Source organism: Sphaerodactylus townsendi, linkage group LG04, assembly GCF_021028975.2.
Source record: "Sphaerodactylus townsendi isolate TG3544 linkage group LG04, MPM_Stown_v2.3, whole genome shotgun sequence".
NCBI classification, from domain to species: Eukaryota; Metazoa; Chordata; class Lepidosauria; order Squamata; family Sphaerodactylidae; genus Sphaerodactylus; species Sphaerodactylus townsendi.
In genome coordinates, this window is record NC_059428.1 from 148,046,544 (window position 1) to 148,059,424 (window position 12,881).

Below are 12,881 nucleotides of genomic sequence, written 5' to 3' on the forward strand. Positions count from 1 at the left end.
CAGAATAGAGTGGTACTCTTACATCTGTTGGGAGTGCTTTGATTGGTAAGGGGTTGTGCTGGATGGCCTTTGTGGTGTAGCGGTGAAGAGCAGGTGACTGTAATCTGGGGAACCGGGTTTGATTCCCAACTCTGCCCATGTGGAATATCCATCCTGTGTACCCCCACTTCTGTGACCATCATCTCAACATGGGTTGACCGGGCAGCACATAAGCTGGATTTGATTTGCTCAAGAGGGATATTTTGCAACTGCCCTCTCTTCTGCATCCCGGGCAACTGTTTTTGACGAAGGCAGAAGGGCCCTCTGAGTTCCTCCCTGCTTCTTCCTTTCTTTGCCTTCCTTCAAACCTTTTATTTCTTCTTTGGAAGGCTCCCCGAGCCGAGACAGAGCAGCCCACGTGCATTATTCATACCATCGCGAGCCCAGGAGATACAGTTACGTTCCGACTGTACAGTAACTCTCCCTCCTTGACTTCTTAACTCTCCAGCTCCCTGCAGAAAGCACATCAGGGGCCAGGGATGAAAAAACTTCTGAGCGAGAGAACTTTGTAGAACCCAGAAGAGAAGGGAATGCCGCTCTGCCGGAAAACTATGAGAAGAGAAATGCCCGCAAGATGAATCAAAGAAGCAGCCTCCACTGCGGTCAGAGCTAACTTCCTCGGGGAGAATTACGCAGAATAACTATGCATTATCTCGAGGAGAGGAGAGAAATAATTGATCTCTAGTGTCTCGGCCAAACCGCTGAAAGGTAAATAAAAGAAAGGCTGTTATCACGGTGTATTCCTGCCACTGAGAGGACTTCTCAAGCTGTGGAGAACATGTTCCTGTTGCTGCTATATTGATTTTGGCTGGCCTATTTGCCAAGGTTTTGACACGGAGACTGCTGCTTCCTTGCGGAAGGAATCCCTCATGGAGGCGCTCGTCAATCTTTGCCGAAGGGCCGACCTGGCGGTGAAATCTCAGAGGCGGACCGGAGAATGAGCCTCCGCTTCTTCCAGCATGGCAGGAAAAAAGGCTGACATGAAGAAAGGGAAAGATGCCGCCAAAGGGAAAAAGGGCAAAAAGGAAGCCACTGACTCCGAGGAGGTGTCGGAAGCCGACGCGGGCAAGACGGAGCAGAGCGAAATGGACAGTGAGATCGTGGAGGAAGCAGGAGAGAGCAAAGATGACCCCAAGAAGAAAGGGAAAGACAAGAAGGATGGGAAGAAGCAGCTGAAAGGCGCCTCGAAGCTGGTCCTGGGCCTGACCACCGACGATGCCAAGAAAAAGAAAGGGGCCAAGAAGGAACATGCCAAAGCCCAGCTGAAAGGAGCCGCCAAGGTGGTGACCATCGCCAAGAAGGAGCCGCCACCCAAGAAGAAACGCAGCTTGAAGAGCACCTCCAGGATCTTCATGGGATTCAAAGGCCTGCGGCTCAAGAAGCCGAAGAAGAGCCAGTTCAAAAACACGTCGCGCTTCTTCTGGGGGCTGAAGAAGCTCAGCACCAAGAAGCAGAAGCAGCAGCAGAAGAACAAGGCCGTCCTGAAGTCCACCTCCAAGCTCATGATGCGCTTCAAAGGGATGGGGAAGGGCAAGAAGAAAGAGGAGCCCAAGGCGGAAGGGACCAAGAAGCCGGCCTTCATGCTGATACGGCTGGGTGGGAAACCCAAAGATAAGGGGAAAGGGGGCGGGTTTTTCGGCAATCTGTTGCAACGGGCGAAGCCGAACGAGAAGTTCAAGACCCGGGCACAGGTTGTCAGCAAAGTGGCTTCCACCACCAGCTGGCTGACCAGGAAATTCCTAGCCAAGCGGGGCAGGTACATGTATGACGAGCGGGTCGCGAACGAAGCCTGGCTGACGAGGATCGGGGCCAAAAAGCTCCCTTTTCCTTCCGAGGCGGAGGTCTTGAGGCACCGGGCTAATATGAGGAGGCTGCCCGAAGCCAGGGCGCTCTATGGTGAAACACAAGAAGAGTTTGGCCAGTGGGACCACCTCGATGCCCCCTTGGACAGCCCTGTGGCACAACTGTACTATGCCCGCTATCAAGAGGGCGAATACACTGAGCCCCAGTCTTCCTCTCACTATGACTATTCTAACTATGATAGTCAGTCTTATGATAGGTACCCAGATGAGGAATATGAACCGTACGAAGAACCGGTAGAGTACTATAACCATCTGTCGGAAGACCAGCATGGTTACCTCACCGAGGCTGACCAAGAATATGAGCCTACCACCAGTTATTCACCCTACGAACCTTACGATAACTATGCCGATTATCAAGAGCCAAGAGGGTTGAATGACCAGTATGCCTCTGCTGGAGACCCCTATTATTCAGGGGTGGAAGAAGGAGACTATCCCAATGACTGTCGTCTTCACGAAGCTGGCAACGAGGAGAACGAATGGCCACCTGAGACTCCATCTTCGTATAACCCTTATGCCTACCCATTGGACGATATCATGGAGATGGAGGAGGCTGAGGTTGACCGTAGAGGTTACTCTTCAGATTTTTCTAAGTTTTCCTATTTCAAGCAAGAAGGGATGGGGGAGAATTTATCTCCGAAGCTTTCTTTGAACCGGAAGTTCCGGCTCTTCCCGAGGCCCCAAGTGAAGCTCTTCGGTATTGACAAATTGGATGTCCCCCTTCCTCCCTCGTCGCCGTTTTCCATTGGCAGTTTGGATCAAGATGAGGAGAACTATGAAGAATCTGAACCCCTGACCTCTCCTTTTGCCCAGTTTGATGATCAGAATGTGGGATCCTCCCAGCCGCCCAAGATCTCAAAACTGTTGCAGGGCTTTCTCGGTGGTGGTCTTGCACAGCCTGTCTCCCCCAAACCACCAAGTGTGAGGAATTCGGGCCTAAATGAACCAAAATGCACCTGCAAGGCCAGCTCACATCTGAACTTCTCCGCCAATTCACGTCTGAACTTCACCGCAAGAGACTGTGGAAGTCCTTTGGGGCAGTTCCTACAGAAATCCCTCACGCAACCAAAACCCATACTGAAACACCGGGACGCCAGGGAGCAGAGCCAATCTTTGACATCATCTCCAGTGAAGAAAGTCCTTTCAATGTTCGGCGGCAGCAAATCTGTGGCACAGACCCTACAGGTCGGAACGAGGCAATTTGAAATACCTAATTCAACTTCATCCCCCAAACCTGTGAGTCGTTTTCAGGGTCCACAGAGGCACAGCAGCCCTCACGCTTCACGTCCCCCCACAACAAGACTGCGCAATGAGCTTCAGGAAGAGCTGCACAACACGCTTCCGTTGGCAGGGTCGCCTTCCTACAAAAAGCTGTCTGCAGGAGTCGGTTTGCCACCGAGGTCGTTCAGTCAGGAAGCCATTAACAACAACAACTCTCAAAGGCCTGCTTCCCCTCAGGTCTCACAAAGGAATATCTCGTCCTTTTCCTCAAAACAAAGCACAAGGTCCTTTGGTTCGAATCGGACGCGAGTGGATTTCCACACACCTGAGGTGAGTAATTCCTTCAAGCAATGGTCTGGAGATCGTATGTCCTCACAGGGGCCGACTTCATGGTCCACGGTGAGGCCCGAAAGCCCTTCCATGAGAAGACTGGGCTCAACACCAGCCATGGACAAGGCCTCTGTCCCTGCCCCTGCACGGGGACAAAGACCATCCGCTTTATTAGAAGAGCCCACATCTTCCCCTCGTCTTCCAGCACGTAATCCTTTTACACGCCGACGCAACACTTCATCCACTACTTTAGGACCTGCTGGTAGCTCAAGGAATGAGCCCCCTTTGAGGCAATCGTCTTCTCAAATCTCCCTCAAATCCAACATTTCTAAATTTCAGGATTCTCTTCGCAGTGCCAGCTCTGGTAGATATGCTCCAGCGGGGATCCATGGGCCAGCCACCAGGGGTATTCAAGGTCCTCCATCACCACAGCCACCCCTCAGATATTATGAATCTCCTCCTACCTCAAATTTCCCACAGCCGTCGGGAAGAGTGAGTCCTTCAGCAGCTGATATTCAAGAAAGGCTTCCCCAAGCTTGGAACAGACAGCCTGAACCACCAAACAAAGCCGTGAAACCTTTAATGAAAAATCAGTTCCTGGGGCAATATGGCCACCCGTCTCCCATTCTGTCCACCAGGAGCTCGAGGATTTCATCCCCACATATGCAGACTCGGCCAGCAAGCCGTAGGGTCACCATCGTAGAAACTCCAGTTGACTCACCTGCTCATGCCCAGTCTCTCGATGATGTCCATGGGCAGGTGGACGAGCAGTGGTTGCCACAGCACAGGTGGGATCATTCTTCTGGAAATGGAATGGCTACCCCCCAGAATCGCTCCCCTACTATGGGAAGTAGCGGGAATCTGAGAAGCTTATCAAATCCATCTCTGCCGTCAAGTCCTGTTTCCAGCTCAACAAAGGACTTCATCAAGCGCATTGGTCAACCTCTAGTTGGGATGGCGGAGATTGCCTCTTCCATCCAACATTCTACTGCAGAAAATACGGACAACACAGGGAAAGGGAGTATATATTCAGCTAAGTCTGGTCAGGACCCACCACCTTGCTCCATACACCCTCATGCTCACGACACACGGTCTCCTCGTCCATCGTTGAAGCAAGTGGCGGAGGCCAATCGTTCTCGGTCACCCAGTCTAAAGCAGGAAATCTTGGGTGGCAATTTGAGCCACCCCATTGTCGGCAGCGACCCCGGTACGCTGAGGGGGAGGCCCGGCCTCAGTCCTGTGATCCAAAGATCAGCTCCATTTCAATCCACAGGAAGAGGAAGTCTGGCATTTCAAGACCAGTATAACATGCCAAGAAGGCCAGGGCCTGCTTATCCACTCACCAAGTTGCTTGGAAACGAAGCAGACGATGGTACGAGCAGATACGCGGTCGTAATGCCACAGATGCAGCGGATCGGTTCCTCCTTCAGGAGAAAAGCTCATATGCCAGAACAGGCTTGGTCTGACTACCACACCATGCACGTCCGCGAGATGCCAAATAAGCGGGCCTCAGAGAAAATGTATCACCAGACTCCTGTGGAGGAGTTTAGCCGACAGGCCCCTAAACTGGGAACTGGTGTGGCGTGGTACCTGACCCGCGGGACAAAGGTGGCTGACAACGTTCCAAATGCAGGTTGGCAGTGTAAGGTAAGTCCTGATTTGTTTCGTTGCCGGGGGGTAGGGTTCATGGTATTGGACTCAGTCAGAGAAAGGAGGAACTGTTGGGTCTCATTTGGGGGGGGAGTTTCCCTTGAAGCGCCCTCCCCAAATCCTGACTTTCTTGTGTTTCTGGATCATAGCTTCTGGACCATGCTGAGTATGCATGAGGGCACCTGATGGGGGACTGAGGATCGGTCACATTGTTCAGGGCTACATGAGCTTGCGCAGAACTTACACAGTTGGGTCAACCATCAACTGGCTATGGGCCTCACTAGGCTTTTTATAGGGCTTGCGAGGGAGCGTCCCATGCCCCACACTGCAGTCCTGCTCAGTCATGTTACTGATCTCTATGACTGCTAGATTGCTCTCTGGTAATGCCAGTGAAATTCCAGAACCCACCCGAAGGTTCCGGTAAGTTCCCAGACAGATTAATTCAGTTGTTCCTTGGGGCAGACCTGGAGAGACGGTTATGTGAATTTGGGGTTAGCTCCAACATCCACAGACCACGTGCTCTCTGCTTAGGACAAAGCCTTTATAGGTTCATTTTGCTACAGGTCCACCCCCTGACCTCTAGGAATCTTGGAGACCAATATTTTCTCCTCTCCCCTCCATCAGGGCCACCAAGAAGGTGGGAACATGATGGGGACAAAATTCCAGGGCACTGGTTTGTTTGGCTAGTCAAGAAAATTGTTCCTAGGGTGTGGGATTGTATCAGCAGCTCTGTTCAAGTTAAGCTTCATATATGTTTTCTTTTGAGTTGATGCCAGTGTGGTGGGGGGAGGCAGACGGAATACTTGCACGGGAATTGACTCATGACTGGAAGCCAATTATCTCCCCCCCCTTTCATTTGCTGCTCAAATGTATACCCATTCAAATTCCATATTTTAAATGCGGATTTTTGTAATACTTCCCAAATCTATTTGATGGGTTGTCGCAGCGAGAAAATATGCAATGGATCTAGACTAAAATGGCAATTTCCATTGGTTTCCCTGTTTGCACTGAAACTACCCTTCTGTAATTCCTTGGGGTCTCTTTTCCCTGGAGCAGAATTTCAGAGAAATTGGCATGTAGCGGTGGGAAGGGGGAAGCAGGAACAATCTGTTGCGTGGTTGGAATATTCAGCCCAAATCCTGCCGTAAACATACACATCAGAAAAGATGAAGCATCATCTCTCTTTAAAAACAGTGGTCCGTCCTCACCTAGATGAGGTTTCCCTTATTTATCATCGCTTTATAATTCCGAGGGAGAAAAATGTGAGCCCCAAACAGTCCAACCCCACAACTACACCTTGGAATCAGGGGGAGTACCATCTCTGTATGCCCCGTTCCGGCACAGCTAACCGCAGGCGGCTGTGTGGAAATTCAGCAGCCAAACTTTAGGAGATAAGAAGAAATGCTGTGCGGAAATTCAGCAACCGAACTTTAGGAGATAAGAAGAAATGCTGTGCGGAAATTCGGCAACCGAACTTTAGGAGATAAGAAGAAATGCTGTGCAGAAATTCGGCAACCGAACTTTAGGAAATAAGCGTCTCAGAACCACTTGTTCTATTTTCCATGTTTGAGGCTGCATCAAATGCACTGGGATGAGCCCATTTTTAAGGCAGCAGCGGCTACCCTATGATTAAAATGGAGGCATTGTTCCTTCTGAGAAGGCAGCCAGCTGAACAAAAGAGCGGCATGTAAATTCGGGGACTTGATCTCCAACACAGAGTCGGGTTGGAACAGAAGGAGAGTTTTAATTAGAGTGCAACTTACTTCCTGCAGCCGGAATCATACCGAGGGCAGCTCAGGAGGTTGCTTAAAGCTGGCAGTCCTCAAGGGGTCGTGGCTAGTTGGTCTCCTGCCTACTTTTAGTCTCAAACCAGCAAAGGGCTGTTTGCAAAAACTCAGCGTTTTCCAGGCCTTGGATTCTGGAATGTTCCTGCTTTGACTGAGCCAAAGCGCTGCTCCCTGGACCAGCTTCCTGGCCATGCTGCACCCTCAACCGCTTGGGAAAGCCACAGTAAAAAAGACACTGTCACGCCACAGGGGATGGTTTGCTCACAGCTGTCAGGAGTGCAAGAGGGGATGGGTGCAGCTCCCTGGTTCACCGCTGTGTCATGTCATGAAGCCAGGATGGGTCTGATCCTGAAATTGCCAACATCTAAATAGCCAACAGCCGTACCCTTCGTGCCCAGCTGGTTGGCTGATCACTGTTGAAAACAGGAAACTGGGTTTATCAGTGGCGGGATTCAGCCGGTTCGCACCACTTCGACAAAACCAGTTGTTAAAATGGTGCTTGTAAACAACCAGTTGTTAAATTATTTGAATTCCATCACTGGGTTAAATGGACTGCTAGTAGAGTTATCAACCTGCAGCTAGGGTCTGATTTCCAGATGAAGTACATCAGTTCCCCTGGAGAAACTGGCGGGTGCTAACATTATGTCAAAAGCCATGGATTTTAGTTTCAGGGGGAGGGTGCCAAGAAAGGGCCGTGTGTGGATGTGTTAAGTGCTGTCAAGTCACTTCCTACTTGGGATGACCCTATGAATCAGTGTCTTCCAAAATGTCATCTTATAACAGTTTTGCTTAGGTTTTGCAAACTGAAGGCTATGGAGTTCGTTCATCTCAGGTTGAGTTTTCCTCTTTTCTTCAACTTTTCCTAGTGTTATTGTCTTTTCCGATCTTGTCTTTTCATTATGCAACCAAAGTACGACAGCCCCAGTTTAGTCATTTTAGCTTCTAGGGACTTGATTTGATCTAGAACTCACTGATTTGTCTTTTGGGCCATCTACAGTATCCATAAACTCTCCTCCTAGGCCACATTTCAAAGCAATCCCTTCCTGTTTGCTTTCTGCGTTGTCCAGCTGTCACACCCATACATGGTAGTGAAGAATTCAGGAATTAACTGGCTGCCCTTTTCAATCTCAATTTTCTTCTGATTTTTCGGTTGCAGTTTTCTTTTTGGTCAATGATGGAGCGGAGGAATAAAAAGTCTTGAACAATTTCAATTTCCTCGTGGTCTGGCTTAAAGTTGTGCAATTCTCCAGCGGTCGTTGCTTTTGTTTTCTTGATATTCTGCTCCAGCCCCGCTTTGGCACCTTCTCCTCTAACTTCCACCAGCGCTCGTTTCTAGTCTGCAATTTTCTGTTGACGTGACCAAAATGATCATGTGAAAAAATTCCACCCATGCAGAAAGCTAGCATCTCAGGGACAAGGTTAGGTTAGAACTCTTTCCCTGATATGCTAATTTTCTAGGCACAGAATTTTTTTAAAAAATAATATTCACTCTTGTTGACTTACCCTTTTTTAAAAAAATGAAAGTCCCTTATAGGGTTGGGAAATTTTTAGAAATTTGTGGGTGGAGTCCAGAGAGGGCGGAGCTGAGGGAGGGGAGGTACTTCCCCACGGTACAATGCCATAGAGCCGTGGTGGTGAACCTTTGGCACTCCAGATGTTATGGAGTACAATTCCCATCAGCCCCTGCCAGCATGGCCAATTGGCCATGCTGGCAGGGGCTGATGGGAATTGTAGTCCATAACATCTGGAGTGCCAAAGGTTCGCCACCACTGCCATAGAGCCTGCCCTCCAAAGCAGATGTTTCCTCCAGTAAAATGATATTTGCCATCTGGAGATTAATCATAATTCCAGGGGATTGGCAATACTATGATGGCCTATCTGCAAACCCAAAGTGGTGCAAACACAGGTTTGTTACTGTCATTAGACAGCCAGGCACAAAGGCAGCTCCAGGGGAGGGGTCTTTGTTGTTTTAGACCCTCAATGCTCCAGGGGTGGTCTTCTGAACTTTACTCCTCTTCTCATGATCTTTTCTTTATATAGATGCAGACCGTCCACAACTTGCAAGCTGGGAGCTTTGCAGTGCCTCAAGGGGACAAAGGGGTCGAAGACATGACCCAGCTGGAGTAAGTGGTCATTGGGGGGTGGGGCGCATTTGTGCGGATTTGGTGGGATTTGCTGACTACCACACCAAGGATGACAAAGGTCCCCAAACTTGGGGATATCTGGGTGTACGACTTGATGTAATTGTTGCTGTTGATCTGTCTGTGGCCCAAAATGTGGGACGCAGATATCTATGCATTCTATGGTTGCCTACTCTCAGTTGCAACATTTCTGGAAATTCGGAGGCTGAGCCTGAGGATGGTGGATTTTGGGGAGGAAACTCAGCAGAGACGTGATGCCATAGAGCTTGGCCTATAACGCTTGAATTTTCTCCCGGGGGAACTGGCCCCTGTCCTCTGGAGATCAGATACAATTCCAGGATATCTCCAGGCCCCACCTGGAGGTTGGCAGCATTCACAGAAGCTATCTGAATATAGAGTTGCCAGATCTGCCTCAGAAACACTGAGAGAAATCAAGCCTGGGAATGCTGGAGTTCGTGGTGGGGCAATGTCACTTTCAGGTGAAGTTCTAGGAATTTCCCCAGTCTCTATGGTAAAGAGCATAAAGATTGGAGACATTCCTAGAGTTTTACCAGGTAGTGACATCACATCCTCCCCAAACACCATCCTCCATCCTTAAATTTAGGGGATGTTCTAGGGTTTCCCCAGTCTCTATTATAAAGGCCATAAAGAGTGGGAAATTTTTTAGAGCGTCACCTGGCAATGACATCACATCCTCCTCAAACTCTCCTCCCCCCCAAACCTCCAGGTGATGTTCTAAGAATGTAGTTCCCCAATGTAGTGTGTAGGAAATCCCATGGTGTGAACCTTTGGCACTCCAGATGTTATGGACTACAATTCCCATCAGCCCCTGCCAGCATGGTCAATTGGCCATGCTGGTAGGGGCTGATGGGAATTGTAGTCCATAACATCTGGAGTGCCAAAGGTTCGCCACCACTGGTGTAGGGCATTATCTGGTAGTTGTATCACAACATCCCCAAACCCAATCCTCCACTCCTAAACTTCCAGGTAATACTCTAGGAATTTCTCCAATCTCTATGGTCTTTGCTACAGAGGTTGAAGACATTGTTAGGATGTGACCTGGAAATGGTCTTTTTTTCATCCCACTCCTTAATTTCTCAGGAGCAGGGGATTCAGACTGAGGGCAAACAGACAAATAGCAAGCCATTCTGGGATCGTTGGCATTCTCCAAATGTGGAGCACGTAGTTGTCCCCAGAAATTACAATCACGTGTACTGGGAGCGCACAAACCATGTTTAATGAGATTGCACACTCCCTGCAATGTGGCTGCCATGTCATGTGAACAAAGGCAGCACCTATATTTACTACGCATATATAGCCTTGGAATGCATGAATATTAGGGTTTTTTTTATGATTTCTTGATTTAATATGAAGAAGGTACCGCTAAAGATACTCTTCTCTCCATTGCAGGGAGCTCCATCAGGGTGTGGTCCTTCAAAATATCAGAAAGAGGTTCGATCGGGGACTGATTTACGTAAGCATTTTGTTATGATGCATCTTCCTGTTGATTTCCAGCTTTTCAACCACATAGCCAGCGTGGTGTAATGGATGCAGTATGGGACCAACTAGAGAAACTCAGGTTCAAATCCCTACAAAGTCCCAAAGATCTCTGGAGAGCATTGGATTAGATGCTTTCCCTCTAACCCACCTCTCAAGATTGTTGTGAGGTTAGCCTAAAGAAGGGGTGGCCAACCTATGGTGCTCCAGATGTTCATGGACTACAATTCCCATCAGCCCCTTTAGCGGTACCCCCGAAATGTTTGTTTGTTTGTTTATTACACTTGTATACCACCCTCCCCCAAAGGGCTCAGGGCGGTGTACATCAGATTCCCATAATTCCAATAAAATCAATAAAACCAGTTTAAATTCTCAGTATAACTCATACAAATATCCGAGGCGACTTATACCCTTCCATCCATCCATCCATCCCCCTCCCCACCCCCTCCCCATGTTCCTACCAGGTTGGAAAATATGGCTGAGATCTCTGTGCACTGGGCTTGCAGAGGGCTCTCCTTGCATTTCTCTGTTAACATACATGGAGGCAATCCAGTGCCTGCCCTGTAGCTCCTTTTCTTCTGAAATTTCTCTCTCTCCCAGACCTACATAGGCAGCATCTTGGTGTCAGTCAACCCATACAAAATGTACAACATCTACGGGACAGATAACGTGCTGCTGTACGAAGGGAAGGCCCTGGGAGAGAATCCACCGTAAGTCTCCGCTACTATACAGATCTAAGGGTGCTTTTCAATATTTTCATAAATGATGTGGATAAGGGGGTGGGGAACTACTAATTAAATTTGCAGATTACACCAAATTGGAAAGGATGACGTACACACGGGAAGATAGAGATGGAATGCAACGACATGTGGACACACTGGAAAAGTGGGCAGATTGAACAAGACAAAGTTCAACAAGGACAAGAGCCTAGTTTTATGTCTGGGTAACAGAAATGTGAAGTGTGCATACAGGGAAGGGGACACGCTGGATGGGTAACATGGTGTGTGAAAATGATAGAGGGATATGGGTGGATTGTCAGCTGAATACAGGGTATGGCTTGTGCAGGCCTCACACCCTCTTAGCCCTGACCCTGGCTGGTATTTTGATGGAAGACCTCCTAGGAATACCAGGTGTGACACAGAGGCAGGTGATGGCAAACCACATTTCAATGGTCCATTACCCATGGAACGCTTACCTTGGGGGTGTTCTCTGTGCACTGGGCTTGCAGAGGGCTCTCCTTGCATTTCTCTGTTTACATACAAGGAGGCAATCCAGTGCCTGCCCCATAGCTGCTTGCTGAAGCCTCAAACGGGCTCTGGTCCTTTTGGTTCTCCTAACTCTGCCCATCAGCAGCTTTAATGGCACAGAGTCTCAACATTAGACCTGATATTCTCCTCCCTTCCCCTCCAGACTCTCTCTCTGTCTGTCTCTCTCTAGATGCTCTCATTATGGGAATTGGAGTTTGAAAGGTAGTTTAGCAAGAAACTGAGCTATGAGATGAGGGAATACCTGGTTGGAATCTCACTTCTGTTATCAGCACCCAAGTAGAATTGCCAACCTGATCTTCTGTAATCCCAACAAATTTCCATTCTTCAGAGCTCTGTCCCCACCCCAGAAGGAAATGGCAGTTCAGCAGCAAACGTGCTGTGACATCACTTCCTCCCTGAGCTTCCCCTCTCCACAAACTCCATCTTTTTAACCATATTCCAGACTCTGATAGGCACATTGTCATGATCTACTTAAGGAAGTTTGAAGCCAGTTGTGTGTCTGTGTTTAATCAGGGTTGGCCAGTCTGTTTTGGGAACCTAGAGAGAGTGGAGTTTGTAAGGGGGGAGGAGCTTTATGATGATGTGATGTCACTCTAGGACTTCAGGTTCTGTGGTATACCATAGAGTCTGCCATCCAAAGATGCCATTTCCTTCTGGAGAACAGCTGTAATATTGGGGGAATTCCAGGCCCCACCTGGAAATTGACAACCTGTGTGTTAATTCTTATTTCCTTGCCTGTGCAGACACCTTTTTGCAATTGTAAACATTGCCGTCAGCAAACTGAAAGAAGCCAAACTCAACCAATGCATTATTATCAGGTGAGCAATACCTTTACTGGCAACTCACCTTCGTATAGACTGTGTCTTTCTTTTTAAAGTAGGCTGACCATCCGTTCCGCTTTTGGCGGGGACTCATAGTTCGGCTTTTGATTAATTTTGTTCCGCATCCCTTAGCGGGTTGCGCTACAAATTAAGTCCTCGACAGGGAGGGAACTTCGCTGCACTGCCTTTGGGGCGCAAGGCAGTGCGTGACGCGGCCTCCGCATAACGCTCTGGCCGTTAGGCGCACCGAGATACGCAGGAATTTCTG

General features: G+C 48.9%; 1 protein-coding gene across 1 annotated transcript in view; it reads left to right on the forward strand.

The window, feature by feature from the left end:
* Nucleotides 1-928: 928 nt before the first annotated feature.
* MYO15A (myosin XVA) overlaps nucleotides 929-12,881 on the forward strand; it is a 97,571-nt gene continuing 85,618 nt past the window's right edge. The window contains 5 exon segments of the mRNA XM_048494154.1: nucleotides 929-5,096; nucleotides 8,927-9,009; nucleotides 10,438-10,501; nucleotides 11,125-11,234; nucleotides 12,536-12,610. Coding sequence (XP_048350111.1) covers nucleotides 999-5,096; nucleotides 8,927-9,009; nucleotides 10,438-10,501; nucleotides 11,125-11,234; nucleotides 12,536-12,610 — 4,430 coding nt within the window. The 5' untranslated portion in view covers nucleotides 929-998.